The sequence below is a fragment of the Zootoca vivipara genome, chromosome 7, assembly GCF_963506605.1.
Source record: "Zootoca vivipara chromosome 7, rZooViv1.1, whole genome shotgun sequence".
In the NCBI taxonomy this organism is placed as follows: Eukaryota; Metazoa; Chordata; class Lepidosauria; order Squamata; family Lacertidae; genus Zootoca; species Zootoca vivipara.
In genome coordinates this window covers 61,897,704-61,925,110 of record NC_083282.1, presented here as the reverse complement: position 1 = coordinate 61,925,110, position 27,407 = coordinate 61,897,704, and the positions used below count along the sequence as shown (strand labels likewise).

Below are 27,407 nucleotides of genomic sequence, written 5' to 3'. Positions count from 1 at the left end.
TGCCTGCCTCCTTTCTTCATTATGCTTATGATAAGCCCTGAAAGTAATTATGGGGTAGCAACTTATTGACAGCAGCATTGACAGCCTAGTACTCATAGCCTTGCAATATGTTCATATCATTTGCAGACAATTCTTTTCAACATATGCCAGTAGCTTTAACAGATAAGTGAAATACTCATGTCTTCCCAATGTAATTTCAAGGCTGTAGCAGCTACCTAAAGTCTTTTTTCATGGTGATAGCTTATTATCATGTCATTGGAAATCAAGGCTCAGGCTCAGTTCAGACTAGTTATTCAGGATGCTCAGGACAGCCACTTAAAAGTTACCAGCATTCCAAGGAACGGAAATAACATTCAACAGGAACTCCTTCCTTCAGTACAAGTGTAAAATATATTCATACTGGACACAAGAAATGGACTACGCACTTACCAGTAGTTCTTTGTAAGACTTTCCTCTTCCTCCATATTTACCATGAAAAACCAAGGAGTTCGCTGTGTCTCTTTATTGGATGAAGGTATATTACAATAGACAAACATATTACACATGCTATACAAAATATACATTCTGATAAGTGAGAAAAATATAAATAGATACAAGGAAATGACAGCTGCAAGCAAGGAGGCATTGGTTTGTGCTGCCTTGGAAATGTCCAGCTACAATTACTTTGGCATTGGCAAAAATTGAAGTATTAGTCAGTGGAAAAAACTTTCCTCCCAGCAATTTAAACATGTTGGGTGAAGAGATGGGTGAAGCATGTTTCAAAATTAAGTGCCCTTGCTTCAATCCCAAACAATATCCCTTACAGTGACTTTTATTTTAGAATGAGAGAAAAAAATCACCCAAGGAGTCCCCCCCGCCCCCCACAATTTATACCACACATAGAATGAGGCACTTCACAATTCTTAAGATTCTTTCCTCTGCGTGCAGGAATATTCTCAGCTCAAAGATCCAGCTCTACTGCTAAATCCCATCACTCCGCTAAACCTGTGTGAATGACTTTACACAACCATCTTGCCACGATGGTAAAGCACTAAAAGTTGAGTGACGGATGAAAAGGCTTGGGCTGGTAAATTTCTCTCTGTATTTAGGCTTTTAAGTTTCTAGTGTGAGCACTCAGCACCATTTATGCCATGGCTCATTTGAATCCTGGGCATATCTCACTCCAGTAATGCATGTAGATACATGATGAGACCCTGTCACTGTACACTTTGCCAGCCTCTTTCCTAAAACCTGCATAAGGCATACCGGATTTTCTATGGGAAAGTCAAGCTGCCCTAACTTTTTTAGGGTGGGTGGGTGGGGATGGGAAGAGAGCTGCAAGTGCTCATTTACTTGAACTGCTTTACATCAGGCAGGAAAGGAATGCTTTAACTGGAGGCATGTGCTGCTGTACATGCAGAATCAGCAACATGAGATACCACTGCAGTACAGTCTTCCATTAATGAATGATTTTAACCACAGTGTGCATCATGACACACTTTTGACTTGGATTACAAAAGAGCAATTCATGCCAGCTGCCCTTTCTTCAAAAGATGTGAAGCAGACCAGATCAGCTTTAGCTACTGCATTACTCTTACCCTTAAAAGCACACAGTACTTCACAAGGGGCTGTCTAAATGAAAGACACTTATCTTGCACAACTCTTGGCCTAAGACCAAATCCCCTGACATCTGAGACCAAAGTGCCTTTGTTCTGTGAATGATTGAATGGGTCTCCTCCTCCCTGACCCCTCCCCACCCAAATATTGCATATCCAGTATTTTCACTTTTGCTGCTATAGATCAGATATGGGCTATCACAGACAATAAGGCATCAAGCAGTGAAGGAGGCGGCAGTTAGCAGTGATACTCTAATGCTGATCATATACATTCAGTACTGTGAAGCAAACACCTGGCAGAGACAAAGATAGATGGCTACATCTCTCTGCTCCGAGAAAGAGTGGATTTAGGTTTCTTGCGGACTTGGCTTTAGATGTTTAAGACACTTTTGAAGGCCCCTGCTTTAGAACCCTGTAAGACTTTGGGGCGTAATATAAAGCAGGAATAAGCAGCATGAGAGTTGGCACTATCCACTACTGCCAATAAAATAAAGGCAAGGAACTGCCATGAAATGAGTTTGCACTTGTATAGCTTAGGTACCTGGCTGGGCTCTTGCTGTAACTGGGACAAGCCCTCTGGGGATTCTTAAGTACAAAGGAATAAGAAAGTACAGTTGTTCTCAGCTAGAACTCTGGCTTCATGTAAGAGGATACACAGCCATAAGAGAATCCCAGAATTCTAACTACTGAAAGGAAGCCTGCAATCAACCTGGCCCAGTCTGATTCATAATGAGCTGTATGCAAATTAGTTAAATTAACTAGGGTGTTGATTGTCCCAACAGGCTTTTCTTACCCACATCATCTTAATATAAAATGACACCCAAACAGTCCAGGTAACACATTTTACTGGGCTGTAAGGAAAGACTGCTGCATGGAACTTGGGTTGTGGCTAATCTGCACATATAGTTTTTCATGTGTTTTGTTCCGACGTTAGAAAATACCAGGCCATAGATAATATAATTATCTCTAATTCCATATTTACAGCTTGCAAGATGTCTTCAAACTGCACTCTAGAACCCCAAAATGTCACAGCATGTTAAGATTAGTAAAAACCAATAGTGTGGCCTTCTTTACCCTGAGTTAACATTCCTTTGCTTGCAATTTCTCCCCAAATCCCCTTACTTTTGATCATGTGCTATAGGAGACAATTTGGGGTACAACAGCATGTTTGAAGGGTGAGAAATTCCTTTCCATTCCTGCTGTGACAGCTGGAATAACCAAGATTTCCTCTATGGCTAGCTACAGGTGTTTGCCTCATTAAATCTGAAGACCCATGTTATGTCCGACACTTGATCTCTCTCAGATCTCACCGGAAAGCATTATTTGAGATATAAAAGTTCTACCGAACCTTTGACAGCTCATCCACATACAGACATTATCACTTCCATCTTTCTAATCTCTAGGACATAGTGCTGCCATGGTGTTAATCTTTCACAGCAGTGTGAATTTTAGAAAATCACCCAACTTGACAGCTCATTTACCTGAGACTTTCAACATTAACTGACACAGGAAAACACTTGAGCTAAGTTTGGTGCCCAAATTGCGTATCTCTAACCTTGTTTCTGCTCCTCTGCAAGGCCAGCCCTACCATTAGGTAGAATGAGATGGCTGCCTCAGGCAGCAGAAGCTGGGGAAAGGGTAGCAGCAGTGCAGTGTTGGAATACATACATTTGAGTGCCCCCATGGCTTACCCTGCACTTCTTAGCTAGTCCGTTGCCCTCAGATGTGACAGGGATGTTGCCCACTGCCAATGTTCAACCATCAATCCACTTGGCTTCTGTACAGAAAAGGGGCAGGGGCACCATGTTTTCCTTCCACCTCAGGTAGCACAATGACTTGGGCTTGCCCTGGTATGGACCAGTTCACATGAAAGCCCCATGCAAGATAGTTACTACCCACACCTACGACAAAAACGTGTGGAGAGCCATCACACAATGAAAACTTCTACTAATGAAGTATCATATGGTAATTATAACCATCGTGTGCAAAACATTATTGTAAGAACTGGCCCTCAAGCCTTCAATCCTAGGAAACAAGCCATTTATAGTATCAGGTCAGCAAATGTCCAAATGACAGGACAATATGTAGTTTTCGGCATAGTGTTGTTGTTGTTGTTTTAAAACATTTCAGCCTGAATGTGTTTAGTAGTGTATACAAAATATTTATATTACGCAAATGTATTTACAACTGAAGGATTTTAGTCACAGAAAGGGTAGAGTAAGTTTGCGATTGGGCACAATGATATGAGTCCCAGCTAGTCATCAGAAGGAGAAAATAAGTCAATCAAGTGCTTCATGCTTACAATTACTGAGGGATCCTGAAAATGGGCTCTTAAAAGTTTATTTCTTCAGCAGGAAACATCTGTGAAGCTTTCAAGGGACTGCTCCCAGGCAAACAAAAACCTCTCATTTATCATGTCAATTGCTGTGTATCCTTAATTCTTTTCTGCCCACCATTCAGTTCATTAGACTGTTGAGCCTTGTGCACATCTTATGCAGAACAGAAGGAAAGGACTCTGTCATTCCTTTCTCCCTCTTTGCTTGTAGCTTGTAGTCACTAATTTTGTCCACTGATGCTGCAATGCTACACATACACACCTGGGAGTAGGACCCATTTAACTTGAAAGAGACTTACTTCTGGCTAGAGATGCCTAAGATTGTTCTGTAAGCCTCTGTTGCAAGCATGGAACATCTTTGACCATGAGGCCAAACCTGAGGTAGTAAAGATACTGTTAACTCCAAGCCTGCAGCTAAGGCGGCTTCTTACTTTTGATGCATTTTATGTAGCTTCATGATGTTCCTGTATGTTCCGAGTCCTGTTAAAGTCAAAGTTATGTTCATGTAACCTGTGGCAAGGTTTGGGGGAAATAGCTTGCTCACGTTCAGTCTCTGTGATGCATTCACTTTGCAGAACTCGAGGCACCTCATGGGTCTTTGGTTGAGTTGAGAAGTGAGGATGCAATGATCCCATATCTTTATTGATGCCCCATAAAGGCAGCTGAAACGGATCTGTGGAAGGAAAATGGAAAAAAGGACTGAATTTATGAAGAAAGCTCCCCGCACAACGGTTCTCCATTGTCTTTGAAATACTGGCAGCTAGAGGCGCATTATTAAGTCAAACTGCTTTTGCTCTTCCTAATATTGCAAAATTATTGCTACAACCAACAAACACAAACCTTAGAAACAAGAGGCTCCCTACAAAAACACAACCACAAGAATATTCTGTTGAACCTGCAAAAACCAGAACAGATTTCTAAGTGATCTGAAGCAAGTGTTAAGAATATACTCATTAAGGAATACCTGTATCATATCACATGCCATAGCATATCATATTGAAAGCAGAATGTTTGATTTTATTTTGTAATGCAGCCTCTTAGTACTTTAACTATCTGTTCTGTGACAGACTGCCTTGCTCTTATTCAGCTGAAAATGGAATCATTTTAAAATCAAGATACAATAGCATTAAAAGACACCACTTACCACTGCTGCATGGTTGAGAGCATGGCTTCCTCTCATGTAGTCTGTCTTGATTGTTAAGGAAAACAGACATGTCTCTGTCACCTGAGAGACTATCCAGAGTGATGGCTTCATGCTGGGGGCATACTGGATAGGGCTCTTTAGACATCTGCACCATTAGGCTGGAAAGCGTTTGATCAAGTGGGTCATCTTCGGTGATGTATGTATAAGGACAATATTCTCTGGTTCTGGAGTAGATGTTGGCATTGTCATAGCAATCTGAGCAGATTACCAATGACCCTGTGCCACCTAGTAGAAGCAGAATAGTGGGTAGTTAGCAGAATATTCTGGCATGGGTCATCACTATGGACCCTTACAAGGTGGCAGAAGCATAAAGGCTAGCTTGCAGAGATGGCAGTCCTTTGGGCCAACTGCCTGGAATGGGCAGCTGTGCATATATTAAATTCTGTGCATATTAGGAAACAACTTTGAAAGCATAGAAGAGTCCTATCAGCAAGTGTCACAGCCCCAAGTAGAAAGCTTCAAAATAAAAGTTAAAGAATGAGGCACTTCTACACATTTGCCAAAAGGGAAAGGACTCTTTCCCCCATCACAGTTAACATAGTAGCACTTAGTTTTTTTGGTTTTTTTAAAAAAGAAGCACAGGAAGACAAAAAACAGAGAGCATGGGTGTGTGTTGATCCCAGTATTTGACAATTTGCCTACACAGGATAGAAGCTGTGGGCATGTATTTGGTACAAATACCTGATTATTTGAGAAGATATCTGGCTCCCTTGAGGCTAACTGTGATAAGCCAACAGAAGTAGAAAGGAAGGCAGAAGGGACTTTCAGCAATGTAGCAAGTGAAGTCTCATGCTGGGATCACTTAACACGCAAGTTATGCTTTGAGCATGCACTTTTGCTTAAGAATGCAAAAAGTGTTTTGCTCGATCACATCAAGCACCACAAAGTCCAGCATTCTTTGCAATAACTTCAGGAACTAGCAGGCACTTGGTGAGCCACTAGAAATTGGCCAGTGGACCATGATCTATTTTCTGTCCACCTCTGATCAAGAGAATCGGGGCTTACCATCTGTGCCTTTGTGCACATATCCGTTGGAGGGAGGCATAAGTTGCTGGTTGCTTCCTGCTTCAGAATTACTATAGCCTTCCTGTGGATCTGACAGAGTCCCTTGCGAGGATAAGTAACTGGGAATGTCAGTAGGTAAATTTACCTCCTCTGAAAGAGAAAAAACCAATAGCAATATGATACTGTATTTTTGCTATGGCAACAAAATCATCCAGCAGATGTCTAAAAATGATGATGCTCACATAGAACTCACAGTATACAAGTAAATAAAGATCACCTTGTGGGGATAGAATGCAGTTCCTAGGAATATTTTCCTTTTATTCTTTTCTAATGCTGATTTATGGCAATCTTTCACAACTGCAAAAATGAAATTTCCCCACTGCGATACAACACCCCTTTGTCAAAGCATAATGAACCAATATTCTGAACATTTGCCATTTATGATGGCAATATCTCTCTCAAATTCTGTGGCTTCGCTGAAAAGCTACAAGATCATCACAAGCAGCCAGACTAAATCCTGCCTATGCTCATTTCCTGGTTTGCAATACTGTACTCTCCTATCCAACCCCTACTTCATCCCTTTGCTCATTTGACTGTTACATGGTATCAGAGACTGTCCATACCTATGTGCATATAATATCCATTACCCTCTCCATCAGATGTCAGGCTATTTTCCAAATGAAGAACCACCCTGGCAAATGGCCCACATGCCAAAACTCCTAACCATAACACAGGATTTTCTTCTGGTCCTGCTGGGCTGAATGACTCCAATCCCTTATCAAAACACACATACTTATGCCAAGTGCTCCTCACCTGTGCTAGTGATGCTGTAGTCTTCACTCTTCCTTCTCATATGGTAGATAACAATAACCCATATCAATGAGGTGCCCACAACACAGCAGACTACAACAATTATCACAATGCCAACTGTCGTCCAACCATCTTCTTCCATGCCACTTTGAGAAGTTTGGGAAGAGTCGCAGTTTGGTGAGGATATGACATTCAGGTAAATATGGCCACGCACTGTGCCAAGTGTATTGGACATTATGCAAGTGTATTTGCCAGCATCCTCTGATCCAGCATCTACAATGATGAGGAGTTGATTGGCGGCAGCAAAAAAATGTCGTTCTGTTACTGCGAGAGGCCCATCATCTTTGGTCCAGTTAAGGCGAGGGGCAGGACTGCCACTAGCAATGCACTGCAACACTGCTGTTTCACCTTGGGCCACAGTCCTGTCTTCCAGGGGCCTGACAAATGAAGGTGTTTCTGAACACAAAAAAGACCAGATTAAATTTAATGCTACAGAATTACAATGACAACTCCATGAAACCAAAGATACACTGCTACATAAATGCAGATTGTGATTTTGAAGACTGATCTGACAGCAATGTAGGTCATGGGCAAAATAAAAGGGGAATGTGTGTGTTTTAGGCTATACTCTCTCTGACAGGGAAAGAAGCCTGGTGTGGCTAACGTGTGGCCTTCAAATTGTTGTGGAATTACAACTCCAGTCAGCCACTGGTTAACTACCTCTGCTGAAAGTGTCTGGGGTGTTCTGCGTAATTACAGACTTTGTCCAGTTCATGAGCCAAAGCTCATGGGAGTATGAGAACAGCCACCTTTAAAAGAGTTCTTGGTTTTCTAAAGACAAAGTACTTTTAGGGGGACGTATCATTTGTTTAATTAAATTCTTACTGCACATGCATGCCCTATACAGAGTTTGTCTCTAAAAACGTAGCACAGGAGAGCATAGTAGTGACAGCATATTAAACCAGATCTCTTTCAAATTAAAATTACTGGTAAGTGGGCCAGCAGCAGGCAACCATACTAAAAACAGATGCTCTTGAATTATTTGTGTTAGGAATATTTTTTATGGGAAATACCAGACCTGCTTCTTCCCAGATTGTAAATCAAACAAAAAAGGAAGGAGAAAATTGTGGTGTCCGTTTTCAATGCTGCAATTGCATCCATTGGAATGAGCTCAAAACTACTTTTGAAAAGTACCACATAACTAGCAAATCCAAACCAGTAGGTGAAGCTGATTCAATTAACTTATCTCCCAATTTTGCTCCTACCCCCCAAATAAGATGAGACTGAGAGCAGTTCTCAGACTTGTAGGCTTCCTCCTCCTTCTTGCATGCTTCCTTCATTTGCCTGTGGGATAGCTCAGTCGGTAGGGCATGAGACTCTCAGGGTCATGGGTTTGAGCCTTATATTGGGCAAAAAGATATCTGCATTACAAGGGATTGGACTAGATAACCCTCACAGGCCCTTCCAGATCTACAATTCTACGATTCAATTATCTTCTCATCAGAAAAGGAAACATCTAAACTGTGAGATCCTGTAATTATCTGAACATCTGACTTACTATAATCCCAAATATTGAAACTATCCTTTAGTAATTTGAGTACCTTGGGTACTAAAGTAATGCCATGTTCAGAAAAGCTTGGCTTTCAAGATTGGGTGTTACCTTCTCCACATGGTGAACAGAGATGAGGATGAAGTGCATGAACTTTACTCCTCCTGCAGTCAGAACATTCAGACAGGCCCACAAATACCACCAATTACAAGCATGAAAATATACAGTGGTACCTCCAGTTACGAACTTAATCCTTTCCGGAGGTCCGTTCTTAACCTAAAACTGTTCTTAACTAGAGGCGTGCTTTTGCTAATGGGGCCTATTGCTGCCACTGCGTTGCCAGCAAATGATTTCCCTTCTCATCCTGGGGCAAAGTTCTCAACTGGAGGCAACTCTTCCAGGTTAGCGGAGTTTGTAACCTGAAGCATTTGTAACCTGAGGTGTTTGTAACTTGAGGCACCACTGTAATCAAATAACCCATAGAGGCTTCAATCGTTTGCTTACCTAGCACTGTCAATGTGGCATTTGCCGATAGACTCCCGGCCACATTTTGTGCCATGCAGCTGTAGATGCCCATATCTTCTATTTTCACATTTGCTATGAAAAAGACATCGTCTTCTGGCATCACATGCATGCGCCTTTCACGAGCTGCAGGGAAGTCTGTGCCTCCATCTTTCTGCCAGGAAATCTGAGGTGGCGGGTGGCCTTCTGCAGCACATTCCAATTTAGCTACAGCTCTAGTCCGGATTGTTAGATCCATTGGAGTTTTCACAAAAGAAGGCAGCTCTGAATGAAGACACACATTAAAATAACCAAGTAAGGTTTCCTAATACTAGTCACAGCATCCCTGACTTTCACTTTGTTAAGAATGGGCATAACCCTTGTTAAGTTTTTCAAGCTCTTTAATTTAGATCTGTAAGAATTCTAGCATACTGCTCTTAAAAACCACCCTAAACAGCAATTCAGATCTTATGAGAAAGGAGGATGTTACACCTAACCTTTTTTAAAAAATAAATTGGCACACAGCAAGCTTGAGTCCTCATCATGTTTGAGCTTTTTTCTTGAATGAGGTTGCTTACAGAAGTTTTAAAATTTTTCACAAGACAAATTATATTTTGTCTTTTACGAATATGCCACCCCTCAAGAGCTCTCTTTCTGTCCCTCTTACACCTATTAATACTGATTACAACGGATGTGAGTTATTTTAATTCAGCCAAAGGTAAGTAAAAATCTGCCCTGGCAAAGACAACCTCATTAGGCTGCTATCATTTAGTAAAGGGTAGTACACAAGGGAATAATTTGAAACTGGCTGCACCTTTAGCAAGGCAAGAGAGAATCTTTATTTGCCTAGCATAATAAGCAGCTGAAGCTGCTTCTTAGACACAGACCAGTTCTAAAGAGGCAGTCTTGGTTTGATGAATCTTTAAGGCACAAAGAGATTACAGCTGGTACAAACACTGCTCATTTCCAAACTAGAAAATGCTCAGGGGAAATGCTACTGTCTGGGGACTTGTGCAATCCAAGCTTTTCTACATCTAAAACCATTCCAATGTCTTCAGCTCCCCTCTAGTAGATTAAAAAAAGAGAAGAGCTCTGGGGGTGCCTTTCCTTTAGGCCTCTGAGTGAAATATCCAAAGGTTTTGTTGTTGTTGTATTTTGTAGAAAGGAAAAACAAAAACTACTGCATACCATTGACAGTCAACTTGGCCTTGTTGGAATAATTAGATCCAAAGTGATTGGAGATGATACACTGGTATTTTCCTTCGTCAGTGAAGTTCACATTGAAAAGGTGTAGGAGAGTAGTGTACTCCAGTACTTCACCATCTTGCTGCTGGTACCTGACAAAATTCTCAATGTCTGCATCATACAGTATTTCACTGTCCTTTCTCCAGGTGGTGGACATAGGCGAATCGCTGCTGCTCACCGCCTTGCAAGTCAGGGTGACGTTGGTGCCTCTTAGTGCAATGGCAGTCTCAGGATGCGCTCTGATCTGTGGCTTAGGAAAGTTATCTGTGAAGCACAGGTCACATTTCTTCAGCATGTAACTAAGATAACAAATACTGATGCAGACTGTAACAGTTGAGCTTGTGCTGGAGGTGACACTTGCCCTTAATTCCTCAAACTACGAGACATCCATTATCTATGTGTTCACACTAGAACTGGCTATGTGGGTATGAAGCAGGGCGCCAGCGTTACGAGTATAAGCAAGATGAAGGGATTTTGTCGTGAGTCCTTAGAACTCACCAATATGGAATATGAACATGAATAAATCTGCAGAAGGACAGTTGCAAGGTCTCTTAAAACCCAGTTGTATACCTCAATTGGAGAGGAAAAGAACCACTTTATGCATTCACCACAAGTGATATTAACACTTCCTTGTCACAATGTTTGCTAGCTAACAATCTGAATGCTACCTACTTTCAGGAATTAACCCATACTGCACTGGGCAATATTAATTTCCTTCCCTAATTACAATTTAGTTGTTAACACACACTCATCATTTTTCTGAATATTTTGGCAATGCATATGTGTGTGCAACCAATTGTTGCTGGAAGGAAGAGAGATAAAGCCTCTCAAGCTCTCAGATTCTGCCTGCCTAAAGGAGATTCACTGACTTCAAGAAGATCCAGACTACACTGTTAATATCTACAATTGCTTTTTTAAAAAAAACAACAACAAAAAACCCCAGTTTAAAGTCTTAGCAGTTACGTGCAAAAATTCAACAGTAGTGCTAAACAGCAATACTGCAGCCTCTTCTTAATAGATTTTTGGATTAAGGGGTAGTCAACATGCATCTGTCAAGGTCTTTCCTGGAAGCCCTGAGAGGACCCTCCTCTCCCTGCTGCAATTAGGCTTGAAAAAACGCCATTTATTGTGGCAAATAGAAAGCTTTTTTTGAAGGCTAATTACAGCTTGGGCTGAATTTGGGTGTGGACACCACTGTGACACCCCCCACCTGTCAATTAGCCTTGAAAGAAATTTTCTATTGGCTACAGTCTCTGCAACAGAGGAGGGAAAATTTCAGGACTGCCACAACTGGGAAAGGAAGAGTTAACCCCAGAAAATGTAGCCCACTCCGCAATTAGATTTGAAAATTAGATTCTTGCAAGCCTAATTGTAGCAATGTCTTTAAGCTGGAAACAAACAAACAAACAAACTTTTTTTTTTGCAAGTCTAATGGGTGGGGCTGGGGCTGGGGTTGTGGTGTGGTGTGGGTGGTCCCCTCAATAGTTTCTTACGTTCTGAGATGTGCCCATGGGCCAAATAAAAGTTGGCACCCCCTGGCTTAGATCCTGGGAGAGGAAGAGCTTTTATATTTCAGCATGACATAATTTCACTGGCTTCAAAGGCTTCTTTCACACTCTCTGCCCCTAACTCTCTCCCTCCACAACAGATTTCCCATAGGCCCTTCAATTATTGCTAGACTATGACTCCCATAACCCCCACATTCTGTCATGCTAGCTGGGGCTGATGATAGATCAAAGTCTAACAATTTCTAGAGGCCCACAAGTTCTCCACCCCTGATTTACAATAACTTGCTATAATGGTTCCACTGTGGGGAAATTCCTACAGCCCTTGAAACAGATGATGATCTAGAAGTATCTTTAAATGAACCAGTGAAAATATTCCAGTTAATCTCTGGAATCTGGACACAAGAGCGCCCAATATACATAAACAGGAAGCATAAATGCTGTCTTGTGATACTGCAGGGCATCACAATCCATGAAAATCCAATTCAGGTTGCAATCCAAAACATGCTTACATAAAGTAAGCCACACAAAACTCAATGGGGGTTATGTCTGACTAGACATGCATAGGATTGTAATATATCCACTGAACAAGTCAGCGAAGCCATCTCCCCTCTCCCCAACTCTCACACAATTATTTTCCAAGGCAGATGTCATAAGGGCAATGTGCCCTGGGAAGCTACGATACAAATGCAGTAAATAAATAGATCTGTTAAGAGCACAAACCACAGATGAAGTCTTCAGGGTTTACACTGAGGATGCTCTGGCCAGACAGCCATTCGGGATGGGCACAAGTGACACCGACAGCATCCTGCAAATGGTTGTGGTTAAGCCACTGGGGCAGCCATTTCAACTGGCAGTCACACAGTAAGCTGCTAGTGTTCAATACCCTGAAAATGTAAAGGCAAAAGGAAAATGTCTAAGTTTTTGTAGCTTAGCAAATGACACTTCATCTGCAGTCACCAGGCAGATTTCCCCACCACCACACATACATCTGCTAATGTATTTGTAACACTATATACGTGAACTGCCTGGTAATGCGTCCTAACTGTATTTTGAGTAGCTTCAGCGTCTCTTGTTGCTGTAAACAAATTCACATTTCTCCGTCTTCACATATAATGTGTTATTCTAAATGAAAGGCTGTTCCACAAAAAGGTCACCTTCCTACAAAACACTTTTTTAAAAGCATCCTTCGTAGGACAGTAGCAATACAATCACGTAAAGGACAAGTAAGAAGAAACACCCTCGCACACACTATGCACCAAGTCAAGAGGGTAATAAGACATTAAGAGATGCTCTTTATGTTTTAGACAGCAATAGGGAACATCTGGCCCTCTAGGTGTTGTTGAACTCCTAACTTCAATGGCCCCACATGGCCATAAATTGTGGGAGTTGAAGGTCACCGGGTTCCAGAGGACCACAGGTTTCCTATCTCTGTTTTAGACAGTTCAGGGGATCACGGGCCTTTAATATAAAATGTAGTGTAAATATGTAGCAAAAGAATATAAATCCCAATCCATACCCTTAAAAACTATATCCACACCCACAATCATGCCCCAAGGATAAACCTAAGATTTCCATCAAAACAATGAGCAGCCTATGAAAAATAAAACACGACACTGTAATTTGACTGTTTAGATGATGCTGAGCAGAATACCTGTGGGACTAAATCAATTTCTAGCACTGCATTATACACATGTATCTTATTGGTTATATAACTGAATTCATAATAATTCCTTTCGCAAAACTGCAATTCTGAAAATGCCTCCCATTCTTGTATGAGAGTAGGTATGAGAGTAACTGGTGAAAACCCAGAGTAATGTCAGTCCATTTGAGAATTCTTTTCCTGAACATACAGAAAATGGTCCTAAATTGCTCAAGTACAGAGCCAATTTTGACCTCTATACCCTGTGCAGGGAAGAACCTTCAGTGAGACTGCATTTTACAGTCCATCTGGTAAGAATTAGCTGAGAACCAGTTTTTAACAAACAGTCTTCATATTCTTCATTTTAGAGAGTGCCTATATGATATTGCTTGTAAAGGAAAGAGCAGGGTTCTGGAAAAAAACCAAGCCTGATGCTTAGAAGACACCGGCTACTCACAAGGCACAGAAAAATACTAATTTCCACAAGAAAATAATGTGGAACAGCATTCTCCATCTTTTTCCAATTATGCAGAAAGCACTGTGACCTTGGCCCTTTCAAAGTACACAAAGCTGTCTCATTACCTTGCAAGGCTAGACGTTTTCTCTTATTTTTTTCTCCAAAGCCTCAATGTCCATTTTCCCATCAGTATTACTTTCAGGCACTCATTTCATGCCAATTTTTGGAACTCAGTCCTGTGAATGGTGTACCAGATACCTGACTAGCCAACCACTACATGCTCCACACCGCCAAAAAAATATGACTTGCTGGGCATGTCGTGAATCTGTTTGCGTATCTGCGTTTCATTCAGAGGTTCAATAGATGGTTGCTGCCTGAAAATTACCTTGTGTGGAACTGAGTTGTTTGACTCTAGCATCTTGAGAGGGGGGACTGTTCTGTTTTCTGATGTCAAACCATAATAACATTTTGCTTCAGACATCAGGCTTGCCGTACATGTAGCCCGTCATTTCTTTTGTAAAAAAACAGCTTGATATTCTATATTCATTCTTAAACGAGCCATCTAACCACTGGGGCCTCTCAGATGAAACACCACAAATATTTTCAGGACCAGCTTTACCAGCTCCATCTTGAACTTCTGTTATCAGCTTAAATGTGTATGTATGACTTAAGGCTGTTTTTGGAGTATTGCATATACTCTACAGCAAAAATGAACTTGTATACAGACTGTGGTGCATTTCAGACCAGTACTATGTCATTAACTGAAATTGTCAGGAAATTTCTAAAGCCATTTATATTTTTAGCCCGGTTTGTTTTAAACTATGGCTTAATATAACATGCAAACTATGGTTCCATGTGAACAAGCAGTGTGCCGGTGCACCCTGCTCAAATATTCCAAGGGCATTCATTCCCCACACCTGCCATGCTGCAGATGAAACAAGAGTCTGTCTTGTCATGTCATCCAGACCCTGAGAGAAATGGTTTGCTTCTCTCAGACCATGAGGAGTAAGCCAAGAACAAGCCAAGGAAACCAACCATAAGTGTAGCATCAGACAGGACAAGTAAGACTTTGGCTTGTTTTATCTGTGGTGCAACAGCAGGAACGAGGGAGGAGAACCAATGGAACATTTGAGCATGTATTACTAAAGACCATGTGTGTATCTGAAGAAGTGTGCATGCACACGAAAACTCATACCAATAACAAACTTAGTTGGTCTCTAAGGTGCTACTGGAATGAATTTTTTTATTTTGTTTCGACTACAGCAGACCAACACAGCTACCTACCTGTAACTAAAGGCCATGAAGAAATGAAACTGTGTTCCAAGATACTTTTATTGATCACAAGTGCCTTGCAAGTAAAATATTTATACCAGTTGTAGCATTTCTATTGAAGCAAAATACATAGGACTAGATACTTACAGTTCTTTAAGAAGAGGCTGGGAAAAAGCACTTTCTTGAATAGACATTATTGCATTGTTGTTCAAATCTCTGCAAAATTAAGTAAGAATCATGCCTGCATGAGTGAATTGCGTTCTGCACCTCTGAAAACTGGGACGCATGCAAATTCAAAGAGAAAACTTGGTTGACAGAGAAAAGGTTGCAATATATACTTACAGATATTCAAGAGCCTGAAGGCTAGAAAATGCTCTCTTTGTGATTGACTTAATCTGGTTTCCTTGCAGAATCCTAAAATATATCCCAAAGGAAAATCTTAATGAAGTAAATTAACCAACATTTGTTACGACGACAGAATCAGGGAGCCTGGTAAATAAGCATTTAGGACCACCACCCCTGTCAACTCTGATGCAGAATGTGTTGCTACTATAATGGCTTCAAGCGCCCCTCCTACTTTTCTGGCCTTAAGATTGTAAAAGAGGAGGAAGAAGAGAGTATACACATTTCCAAAGCACAGAATTAAGGGTCAGAAAATAACCAGCAGACAACTTGCAGAGACAGGCAGTCAAGTGGTAGGCAAGTCGCAAATTGCATGGGTAGAATTAGGAAAAAGACATAAAGATTATAGGTTAGGGGGTCCCTTTGCTGGCTCAAAGCTCTCCTGGTCTGTCAGCCTGGCTGCCTCAGTGGACATTCTGGCTAGAAGTTTCCCGAAAAGCTATTTGTTTTCCAATAAACATAGAAGAGGGGGAAAGTTATTTGTGTCCCACCACATGGTGGTGCAGGGGACTTTCCTTCATAAATTGTGATGGTAAGAAATGTTTAGTGTGATCAGTGGAAGTGAGAGGAAGAATACAAGCTGAATTGTGCTACAAAAGCCCTTGTAATCTGAAATCAGAAGGTTAAAAATTAACCCTTTCCTGACTTTCCTTCCATATGGGATGAAAAGGGGCATGACTTTGAACCATGTCTGTAAGAATATATTTTAAGGGACAAATTACCTGAAAAATCCTAGTTCAAATTTTGGATTCCCAAGCCAGTTTTTTTCTTGATGTACTAGTGATAGGAAGTGTTACTAACCAGATTTTTCAATTCAGAGTAGAACTCTTCAGGTGATCATTTGTATGAGTGTAATCAAAGCTCTAAATCATGTAGAAGGGAGCTTCCAATAATAGAAGAGGCTCCCCACTTCAAAAGAATGTCTTAATTCATGGTGGTTGTAAAGATGGATAGGATAACAAGGGGGGCGGTGGAAGGCTTTCCAGCACAATCATATGCCTGAGTGGGGCTACTGTTGCGTAAGTTTTTGAAGTTTTTACTATCTAAATACAAATACTTGGGTCTTCACTTCCATTCTGGTAGGCATGTCAATTCTACCCTGTTTCTCACATTTTAAGACATACCCATAAAATAAGACATAGCAGGATTTTTAAGCATTCAAGGAATATAAGCCATACCCCGAAAATAAGACATAATGATAGGTGCAGCATCAATGCTGGCCGCGGCAGGAGGAGGAGGAAAAAAATAAGACATCCCTTGAAAATAAGCCATAGTGTGTTTTTTTGAGGAAAAAATAAATATAAGACATGTCTTATAATATGAGAAACACGGTATAACGAGTAAGACTTACAATTTATTGAGCCTGTCAAGTCCAACAAATGCTTCATTTGAGTCTTCTATGGCCCAGGAGATCTCATTATTTCGCAAGTCTCTAAAGAAACACATGCACCAAAGAACAACCCATGAGAACTTTAGCCACAACTCCAACACCAGCTCCCCTCTGTTCCCTTCGCTGGCTTGTGATTTTTGAAATGTAAGATCTCATCTTTGCAAAGAGATTGTCCACCTGCTTTACTAGACTGGGACTGTAAATCCTCATAACGAGAAACCTGCTGGCTTCAAAACGGCAGCCCTCTTTACAGAGACAGTAATATTAGTGCATAGTACATACTGTACCCTACCCCCATTATGGTGAGACATCTTTGCATGAAAGCAATTTTGGGCACTTTTAATATGTGAAAATGTCCCTATGGAACCAATAGAGAAAGTGAAAGGCAACTGCTCAGTCAACTAAAGTTACCAGCATGCTTGGGACTCATATGCCCTGCAGCACTGTTTCCCCAGCAGAGTAACATCTGTTAATCTAGTAAACACAATATGCCATTGACCATGAACTGGGGGAGCCTTCATAAGAGACTTATGAATTGCATTAATGCTGCCTGTACATTGCTTAATCTTCTGGAGTGAGAAGCTTGTAATAACGTTAGCATATTAAGAGATTATATACAGGTCAGGTGAAGAGCGGCTAGGCATAAAAGAGTAGAGTTTCAGAGAGAAGTGTGGGTGGTTCTGCTCACAAATCTTGTTACGGGCTAATGGGATTTCTGTCTGACCCTTACACTGCACTTCTACCCCCAGCACAGAAGAGAAGGCTCTTGTTTAAAACCAATTCAGCAAGCTCCTCTTGGACAGGGGAAGATGCTTCATTAAGGTCTAATAGATTCAGCAGTGCATTTCCTTTACAAGGCAGGTCATAAATATATCACAGCAACAATTCTCATTTTGTTTACAGCTCAGTGAACAGAGGAATTTAGAGCTTAGCCAGCAGTTTATCAGTGACAAGGCATATAAGATGCAATCAATACTGCATTTTTAAATAGGAGTCTGCTGTTTGATACAATCCATTGGTATACATCACAGCATTAAATATGTTGTTTCATTTGTTTCATTAATATTATAAAGTGAGGACACACTTAAGAAGATCTGTAATGCTTTATACATAACTGCATAAACATCGGTAGTCCAATGCCTACTGGCTGGTTCCATAACTAAAAAGATTTCTCTCAATGGCTGTGTTCACAGGTCACACTAAAATTAAGGGGCAAAACCATAGCTTAGCAAAATATGTATAAACCAAAAGAAGTTGCAGCAAGCTATGGGCTTGTGCATAATATCTCTTCTTTTTTGTGTGTGGTTTCTGCTTTCCTGTGGTTTTTTGTTCTGTCCAAATCATCAAATTGTAGTGAGGCTGTGGTTAACACTAGTATGTTTGAAACAAGCCAAGTTAAATCACAGTTTGTTGGTTCAGAAGCTTCAGAAAGCCTCTTGCTGACCCTGTGGGAAAAGGAGATGGGAGGGGGGGGATCATGTGAGCCTGAGGCTCGCTATGGCTGATTCGACTTACTGAAATTGTGCTTAATCAGGGATAGCCAATGTGGTACTTTCAGCCAGCATGACCAATAGTCAGAGATGCTGGGGGTTGCAGTCCACAACATCTAGAGGGCACCACATTGGCTATCTCTGCACTAAGCTTGTTTAGAGTGATGTATTAACACAGCCAATAGGTCTGCTAGCATTAACTTACACCTTACAAATGCAAAGAGAAGTTTGTACTGCATAACAAATCTTCTATAGCCCACTTCTCTGCATGGAACTAGGTCCTTGGAGTGGTAAAGTAATAAAAAGACAATGTATTCAATTTTATGAGAATTTTTCTGGCTGTTAAAATTCCCACATTTCCATTCCACTTTGAAGCATGGCAAGTTCTTTTGAAGAACCTAAGAAACTCAAAGCAGGCCCTTATTGTGTGGGCCAGCTGAGTTTGCTGTTCATGCTTGGTTAGGCATGAATGCTTGGAGCCCTGTTAAACATTTTCACCCCATTGTCTAAAGAGCCAGCGACCCTGAACCAAAAAGCCTGTGGGTCAGCTCCTGACACCTCCTAAAATTCTAACAAAATCCACTAATTAAACTGCTGCTCTTTTTCATGCTATTCTAAGTCTAAAAGATTAGTTTTAACTGGATCATTAAAAGTTTGTATTAAGATTAAGAGACTATAACTGCTTACATAAGCTTTTCTGAAGACTGTGTCTATTTAGGTATGGGCTCTAAACGACTGAGCCTAGGGCTTGCCAATCGGAAGGTCGGCGGTTCGAATCCCTGCGACGGGGTGAGCTCCTGTTGCTCTGTCCCAGCTCCTGCCCACCTAGCAGTTTGAAAGCACGTCAAAGTACAAGTAGATAAATAGGCACTGCTCCGGCGGGAAGGTAAATGGCGTTTCCGTGTGCTGCTCTGGTACGCCAGAAGCGGCTTAGTCATGCTGGCCACATGACCTGGAAGCTGTACGCCGGCTCCCTCGGCTAGTAAAGCGAGATGAGTGCCACAACCCTAGTTGTCCGCGACTGGACCTAATGGTCAGGGGTCCCTTTACCTCTACCTAAATGAACCAACATTTGCATTCATTTTTTAATTTAAAATCTTCTACTTTTCATCAGGTTTTTCCTTATCACAGTGAATAGCTATACTGTTCATAATAAATGTCTACTTTATCTGTTTTACAGACTTACAAAGACTGCAGATTTGAAAGTCCTTTAAAGACACCATCTGCGATATGACTGACTCTGTTGTCACTCAAATTTAATCTCTCCAATAAACTCAGTCCAACAAAAGCAGATTCATCCAGGCGGGTCAGCTGGTTGTATGATAGATCACTGAAATGTAACACAATGGAGAGAAAAATTTAAATAGATAAAAAAGTAGAAGTGCAATGACATCACAAAACAATTTTATTTAAGAAGAATGAGACCTTTTTCTTTGAGAAATTTAACAACTTTCCCTTTAGAAACTGAAGGAAGATCATTGCTACTGATTTTACTCCAGTTAACATCAGAAAAAAGCCCCAAGGAATCAAATCATAGTTCTTACAGCTCAGAAAGCCTTTGGCAGAACTCCCACGCATCAGGACTGATCCTGTTAATGGCATTTTGGCTGATATAGAGCTGCTGTAATGCCTTCAAACCATACAGCCAACCTTTGTTTATGTCTGTCAGGTTATTCTGTTCCAGTTCTCTGTAGAAGCAAAAGCAAATGTTATATGTATTTTCAGTGAGCACTATACTTTTCTACCACTTTACTGGGGACACATGCAGTGATTTACAAATACTAAGCTTCATAATAGTCCTCAACACAGAAGTAAAAATCAGAGCGTGCAGTGGATGAAAATGGTTAACTAGGAAGCAAGAGACATGGGGAAAAGTGGCCTAGTGAGGCAGGAACAGGGTTAGCTGAAGAATTCAGTAACTCAATTCCGTTTATGATTCTATTATTTGGGAGAACATGACCTGCCACCATTTTATGGGAACCTAGAAGTTACACAATAGGGAACAAACTGTTAAATGTGATGATTACACACTCTCTACCAAAACCAGTTAGCCAGCTTGGTCCAAACTACTCAACCCTGGGAGACTCTGTTCAAATCTCTAGAGGCATCCACATATCTTTCTGCTTTGCTTCTTCTAAAGTTAAAAAAGTGGTGACCACTTTAACACTACGAAGACATCATAACAATGTGTTTTGTCCTATGAAGGAACGTGACTGAGAAGTAATCAACTCAATCAGAAGACATGCCAGTAATTCAGCATAGTGCTTGGGAGATGGCTTGTCTGATGGCATGATCTTCCTTCTCTGTGCCCTCCCAGTTCTGGAAGTTCTCCCACCTATTCAACCTGAAACAATGAGGAGGAAGGAGAGCAGGGAGAAACCCATTTTGCGAGTGGATGTCCTTGCATGGGCTTCTGCTAGCAGGACCGGTTAGTTAAATCCAGTCCTGGGTTTGTTGATTATCAAGTACAATCATCCAGGCCTTCTTATGAAGAGACCATAACAATGTGTACTTACAATTCTTCCATGTTATCCAGTCCAAAGAAGGCACCATCCATTAGCTTGTTAATTCCATTCCGCTGCATTTTTAATGATTTTAAGGAGTCCAAGCCTTGGAAGGTAAGGCTCTCTATTGTTTTAATTCGGTTTCTTTTAAGTTCCCTAAATAATAGTATTATAAATGTTAGTTGGTTGAAATCAAAGTATAATCTTTATTTGCTCTATACTTCTTGTCTCACAAAAACACTAGCAGTACTACTAAGATTCTGATCTATGCGGATGTCATTTAGCCATTCAAAAGGGAAGTAGCACAACTGCAAAAAAATCAAATGCAAGTAAGCAAGAACTTAGTTGCAAAATCATGAATTCACTGATTATCAATATGAATTTCCCTACCAATTCTCTGCAGTTTTGGAGGAGCAATACACATCAGGACCACAGCACAGAAGGAATTGCTTGAACTTGCCCTCCCCACCTCCTGCAGTGATGATTATCCCACTGGAGGCTACTTCCATTCTTTAAAAAACATGCACATAAAATGCAAAGATATATTTAATCTCACATCTTTTTGATAGCGCTTAGCAGTAGCAAATGAGGAGGGTTGGAATGGTAGCAGTGCCCTCCCAGCCAGTTGGCAGGATGGGGCAGAGTGAACTGTCCCCATCCTGCCAACTCTGGTTGGCAGCAGCAGTGGCAACCCTGCAGATGTGCCTGCACCTGCAGGGTGGACACCCTTGGTGACCTAGCGCTCCTCCTGACCCTGTTCCAGTTCAGTGAGTGAAGCACATTCGCACCCACACCCTAAGTCCTGTTGCTAACAGTGCTTGGCATATTCAGCATGAAGGTTTAGAACCCATAGGGTATAATCACTTACAATAACTGTACATGAGGCAACCTGAAGGTCTTCAGTGGAATCATGCTTATTCTGTTTCTGTTTAGTTTCAAAACGATTAAGAAGCTGGTTAAGTTATCGAAACAGCCTGCTTCCAGAGTAGTGATTCTGTTGTTGCTCAGATTCCTGTTAAAGCACAGTCAAAAGGAACACACAGCTTCAAATAATTGAATCCTGCTTAACAAACTACACAATAATTCCAAAGGAGCTGCTATTCCTTCCCTCGAGGAAGCCCAGTTTCAGAAAGGAGAAAGTTTATTGCAGGTTATTTCACTGATCCTGAGTGGCTACAGTCAAGAGCTAATCAAGCACAATTACGGTATGTACATAAGAATATAAGAAGAGCCTGATGGATCAGGTCAAGGGCCCATCTAGTCTAGCATCCTGTTATCGCAGTAGCTAACCTATTTCCTGCAAGAAACCAGTGAGCAGAAGATGAGCACAAGAGCAATATCCCCTCCCTTGGTTTCCAGCAACTGGTATCTGGGAACATTGCTGCCTCCAACTGTAGTTTTGGAGCAAAATGTGCAGGCACCTTACAAGTGATTTCTGTGAAATTGGAGTGGTATGGCTACGCTGTATATTTTCCCTGGTGCTGAGGAATGTTCCCTGTTGTTATTAGACAGAAATCGCATCTGTGTTTGTGTGTGATCTCCATAATCAGCACCAGCCGGACATAGGTGACTCCCCATGGTAAGAATGAGGTTATTGAGGTTGGTTGTCTCTAATTTTGTGCCATGCCACGCTCCACGCAGCAACCATTTTCTGTTATAGCATGCTGCCTCCAGGGCAGCCATTTTGTAAAAATGAGCCCGCTTATCAGAAAATGTTGGCGACCTCTGATCAAGTGTAAATCAATTTCAGTTGAGTAATCCACACCATGAACATTATATAAACATTTATCATGTTCATCCTCCTTGCCCCCTCCAACGAACAGAACTGCGTGTTCCTGCAATCCAGAGGGACTTGGTTACAAGACCTTGGATTATGAAACTATAGCATTTCCTGACCACATTAGTAAGCAGAACAGATTTATAACTTTGTTTCAGAAATCATTTCTGTTGAGAAGTTATGTGAAGATGAAACATAAAAGTACTATGTTGCACAGCATTCCATGCTAGTTCTTGAATCCTTTGGGAAAGGGGTTGAAGATGGATATACAGACGTTAACGTATGTGCTTTCAACATAGCAGGTTAGCAACCTCCTCCTACTTACAGATACTTCAGCTGCATCCGTGGGAATGAAGAGGCTTTGATTTCAGAGATTAGGTTAGAGCTGAGGTCGAGGTTCTCCAAGGAAATGTAATGCTGTAGCTGATCAGGGACAATCTCTGAGATTGTATTATGCATTCTAAAAATAGAAAGAAAAGTGCTAGACCATTACTGAAGTTCAGCAGCAAATTTTAAAATATTTTAGGCTGATGCAATGTGTCTCTAATGCAACACATGGAAGTTATTTTGATGCCTGTAGGAATCTGGTTTAAAAGGCTAGTGTAAGGTTGAGTTTACAGCAAAGCATCAAGGGATAGGAACATTTCTCTTTGGGAAATATGGTTCCAGAACAACTTAACTGAACAGCCCACTGTCCAGGGGGCACAATGTAACAGAAGTCAGAGTTATCAGATGGGCAAATTAGAAAGATTATGGACACTATTAACTGGTGTTTTGTAATGTAAAGTCATACAATACTTCATACATAGATTTACACTGAATAATAATAATAATAATAATAATAATAATACCCTGCCCATACCCAGCTACTCTGGGCGGCTTACATATATATAAAAGCATAAACAAAACATCAAACATTAAAAAAACCTCAAGTGCATGCTTCAATTTCCTTTAACAACTTTCCCACCAGTCAATGTTTGTGCATTGCTGATGCTCAACTGCAGATTTAAAAACCCCATAAATATTTACTTACAGCGAGAGTTGTGTGATATTAGAAGTTAATTCACCGAAGTATGGAATGTCAGTTAGCTCATTGTAATTCATTTTTCTGAAAGAGATATTCATTTACTGGCACTTTTAATATATAGATGGTCAATAAAGACAAAAGGTAACCTAAACACTGTATGTATTTAAATAGCATCACAACCCTTTCAGGCTGGTTTGTGACACCTGCAGAACACAAAGCTAGCATATTCCTCAAATATGAACATAATTACAAGTATGGAAAGCTAAGCAATTCAGAGCACATAACTGTTTCACTTAAATTAAAAAAACCAGGAATTTTAATCATTGTGGCTGGATGAAGAATTCAGCTAGCAAGATTAGTAGTAGAAGTAGTACTATAAAACTGACCCTGACATACCTTATCAATGAAAAGTAAAGGTATGATGTTCATATAAAAGATTCTGAAGATTAAAATGTGACTATTTGAATTTAGAGGATAGATTTGCCTTCCCTGATGGGCATCCAAGGAGCTGTTGACACCTAAAATCTCCTGATGTTCATAAATATAGTCTGGCCCCCCACAAGGTCTGAGGGACAGTGGACCAGCCCCCTGCTGAGAAAGTTTACTGACCCCTGCTCAAGATATTGTCAGGACTGCAACTCTCATCGGCACTGACCACTGGACCTACTGGCTGAGGCTGATGCGAGTTGGGAGTCTAGCAACAAGTGAGGGTACCAGGTTGGCCATCCTCTCTGCATAGCCATTTTTTTCTATTTATCCTTTCCTAAACCCCTGCTTGTTCTGTCCCTCTGAAATATTAAAGCAGCTCATACTCATGGCGTATTACAATACAGTATAGCTAGAAGAACTTACACTTCTTGTAGTGTTTGACCCGGTGAATCAATGCTCCAGTTAGAAGATAATAAATGACTCAAATCTCTGAGGATGGAAAAAGAAAATTGCAAGATTATAAATAGTTCAGACAGTATAAAACTAAACTTATAAAACTTCAATGATGGTAGAGGTATTTGCAAATTGATTACATACAATCTAATGTTACACCAAAGAGACAGAATCTTCTAGTCTCACATCTGCAGCTTTTAATTCAGATCGCATTTCCAAAATTCATCCAAGTCATGAGCAACTACCACATGTCAATATGTAATTTAAACTAGTAGTGCAAAGTCCTAATACTCTAGGAATGCTCATTAAAAGGGGGACAGGGGGCAGAATGTGCATTAAATATCCTGACTAAAAGTATGATAGTTTGGTTAAAAGATGTCAAACTGGACAAACTAATCTACACTGATAACATGGATCGTGGCCCTCTTGGTTCTTTATACAACTGACTGAATAGACTGCTTAGAACATGGTTTTTCTCTAGTATGTTTTAGATTCTATCTACTATCAATAAACCAGCCCAGATTGCTTGTGATATCCCAATTGGACAGATGCCACCTGGATAAATTACGGTACCAATTACTGAATAGAAAGCCAATGTTTGCTATTAGTTTGAACAAGCATCTATTGCACTCCCTATGGTTGGACAGTGTTCTTGAAGTTACGAACATGAGTCTGACCAAACTGCGGGAGGCAGTGGAAGACAGGAATGCTGGTGTGCTCTGGTCCATGGGGTCACGAAGAGTCGGGCACGAATAAACAACAACAACAACATGGCAGCTTTAAAATGGACTTTAGAAATCAAATGTAAAATGTATTTGAGACAAATGCCAGCTCCAAATCAACTGCTAAAGTGTTGAGATAAATACAAAATAAGCCAAAATATATCAACTTTTGCTTGGGGGAATAATTAAACTAACGTATTGAGAAAAAGCCCAATTTGTCAAGATTTGCCAAGGTAACACATGTATTACAGTACTTGGAAAAGGTTTAAATTAGCAATATTATGTTATTAAATACTATTAAGCAGTCAACATACTGGAAATTTTGAGTTAACTAAGACCTTTTAACATACTGCAAGACATAATGGTGGGTGGAATGTAAAGAATATAGTCTCAGTTATATACAATGTTTTTAAAAATAAATTACCTGATACAGCAAAAATCCTGTAGAAACAGGATTTACAACAAAATATTTCAGATTTGAATATAGGGATATAACCTCTCACTTTTTAATATCAGCTTCTATGAAAGAAGCAATAAAATACTTTTTGAATAACCTATTATAACTGAAGCGAACACAGGTAAAAAAAAATTAAGTAGAGAAACACATTTGATGGAGCTGTCCTAGATGATGATGAAGATATTTTTATTTATATACTGCCCTTCATTACAAGATCACAGGACAGTTCACAAGATAAAAACACAATGTAAAGGCACAAATAAATAGTTAAAACAAAAACAACAAAATATTAAACCCCCCCTCCCACAAACACATTTAAAAGGCTGTAGAATATCAATCAGTCAAAGACCTGGTTAAAGAAGAACTTGAGATAAAACAGAAATATAATTATGCTATTACTCCAGAATGTATTGCTTGCAACAAGAGGTGAATGAACTCAACAATAGAAAGTGAGTAATCAAAGTTCTGGCAATAGCAGGAATTGACAAACGGACTGATACTGTGTATCAAAAGTAGTAAGCTGCATCTCCAAGTTACTATGAACAATAGTCTCAACTGATTACAGTGGTACCTCTACAGTACTTACGAATAACTCTACTTGCGAATGTTTCTACTTACGAACGGAGCTCCGCCCACCATCTTGGATGCGGTTTAGATAGGATGTTTCTACTCACGAATTTTTAGATAGGGTTGCTTCGACTTATGATTTTTTTCTCCCAATTCATTCCTATGGGATTCGACTTACGATTTTTTTTTACTTACGAATGTGCGTTCGTAACACATTAAATTCGTAAGTAGAGGTACCACTGTATTTAAATATTTGTGGGCAGAAACTGTTGAAGGCACACCTGCTTCGTAGACTATTTTTATTTAATTAACAAAACATAAATTAAAATAACCCAATACCGGACTCAATTCAAACATGCAATTCCTTACACCAGGGGTGGCCAACTTCTAAGAGACTGTGATCTACTCACAGAGTTAAAAACTGGCAGTGATCTACCCCCTTTTGGGGGGGGTTCAGGTCAAAGTTGAGCTTTTTTAAAGGAAGGAAAGCCCTGTTTTGGGGGCTTCAGGGCAAAGATGTAGAGGGAGCCAAAGTTGCTGAGCTTCTTTGGGGCGAGCCAGTGATCTACCACAGACGTCCAGTGATCTACCAGTAGATACATTCTCGTAGCAATACATTCCCGTACTTTTCCTATGGGACATAATTTTTGTAGGATTACCAGCCTCATACAAACAACATGTGGTCTTTTTCTATGCTAGAAGTGGGAAACTTTGGAAGGAATTTGGAAGGGCATGTTTTAAAGGTCGCACAGCCTATATTTCCACACTTTATTTTGCTGCGTATTTTATGATTTAAAATCTCTGCTGGGGTTCTTTCACCAAAGCATACTTGCCCCCAAATTGGATCTTAGAATCCAGGGAATTCTCCTTTCTATATATATTCCACCACCACTCTGCCAAACCATTTTGAGGTAGGTAAAGCTTTATGCAAGGAATCATTTGCATGAAATCAAGAGGAAGTTACAATATCCAAACCATACCAGAGTTGACAGGTGGGGCATCATACATAGCCAATCAAAATATTCAACGCTGACACGCCAACTTCATTATAGCAAGGCTTATTACCTAA

General features: G+C 40.5%; 1 protein-coding gene across 1 annotated transcript in view; it reads right to left on the bottom strand.

Annotated features, from left to right (window-relative positions):
- Positions 1-487: 487 nt before the first annotated feature.
- LRIG2 (leucine rich repeats and immunoglobulin like domains 2) overlaps positions 488-27,407 on the bottom strand; it is a 47,234-nt gene continuing 20,314 nt past the window's right edge. Inside the window, exons 2-18 of the mRNA XM_035121841.2 lie at positions 24,563-24,628; positions 23,717-23,791; positions 23,009-23,143; positions 21,775-21,918; positions 20,919-21,062; positions 19,947-20,090; positions 19,589-19,732; positions 16,874-16,954; positions 15,463-15,534; positions 15,268-15,336; positions 12,473-12,636; positions 10,188-10,508; positions 9,003-9,284; positions 6,953-7,405; positions 6,140-6,289; positions 5,075-5,359; positions 488-4,603 (exon numbers count right to left, since the gene is read on the bottom strand). Of these exons, the coding sequence (XP_034977732.2) occupies positions 4,374-4,603; positions 5,075-5,359; positions 6,140-6,289; positions 6,953-7,405; positions 9,003-9,284; positions 10,188-10,508; positions 12,473-12,636; positions 15,268-15,336; positions 15,463-15,534; positions 16,874-16,954; positions 19,589-19,732; positions 19,947-20,090; positions 20,919-21,062; positions 21,775-21,918; positions 23,009-23,143; positions 23,717-23,791; positions 24,563-24,628 (2,959 nt within the window). The 3' untranslated portion in view covers positions 488-4,373. The remainder of the gene's footprint in view (positions 4,604-5,074; positions 5,360-6,139; positions 6,290-6,952; positions 7,406-9,002; positions 9,285-10,187; positions 10,509-12,472; positions 12,637-15,267; positions 15,337-15,462; positions 15,535-16,873; positions 16,955-19,588; positions 19,733-19,946; positions 20,091-20,918; positions 21,063-21,774; positions 21,919-23,008; positions 23,144-23,716; positions 23,792-24,562; positions 24,629-27,407) is intronic.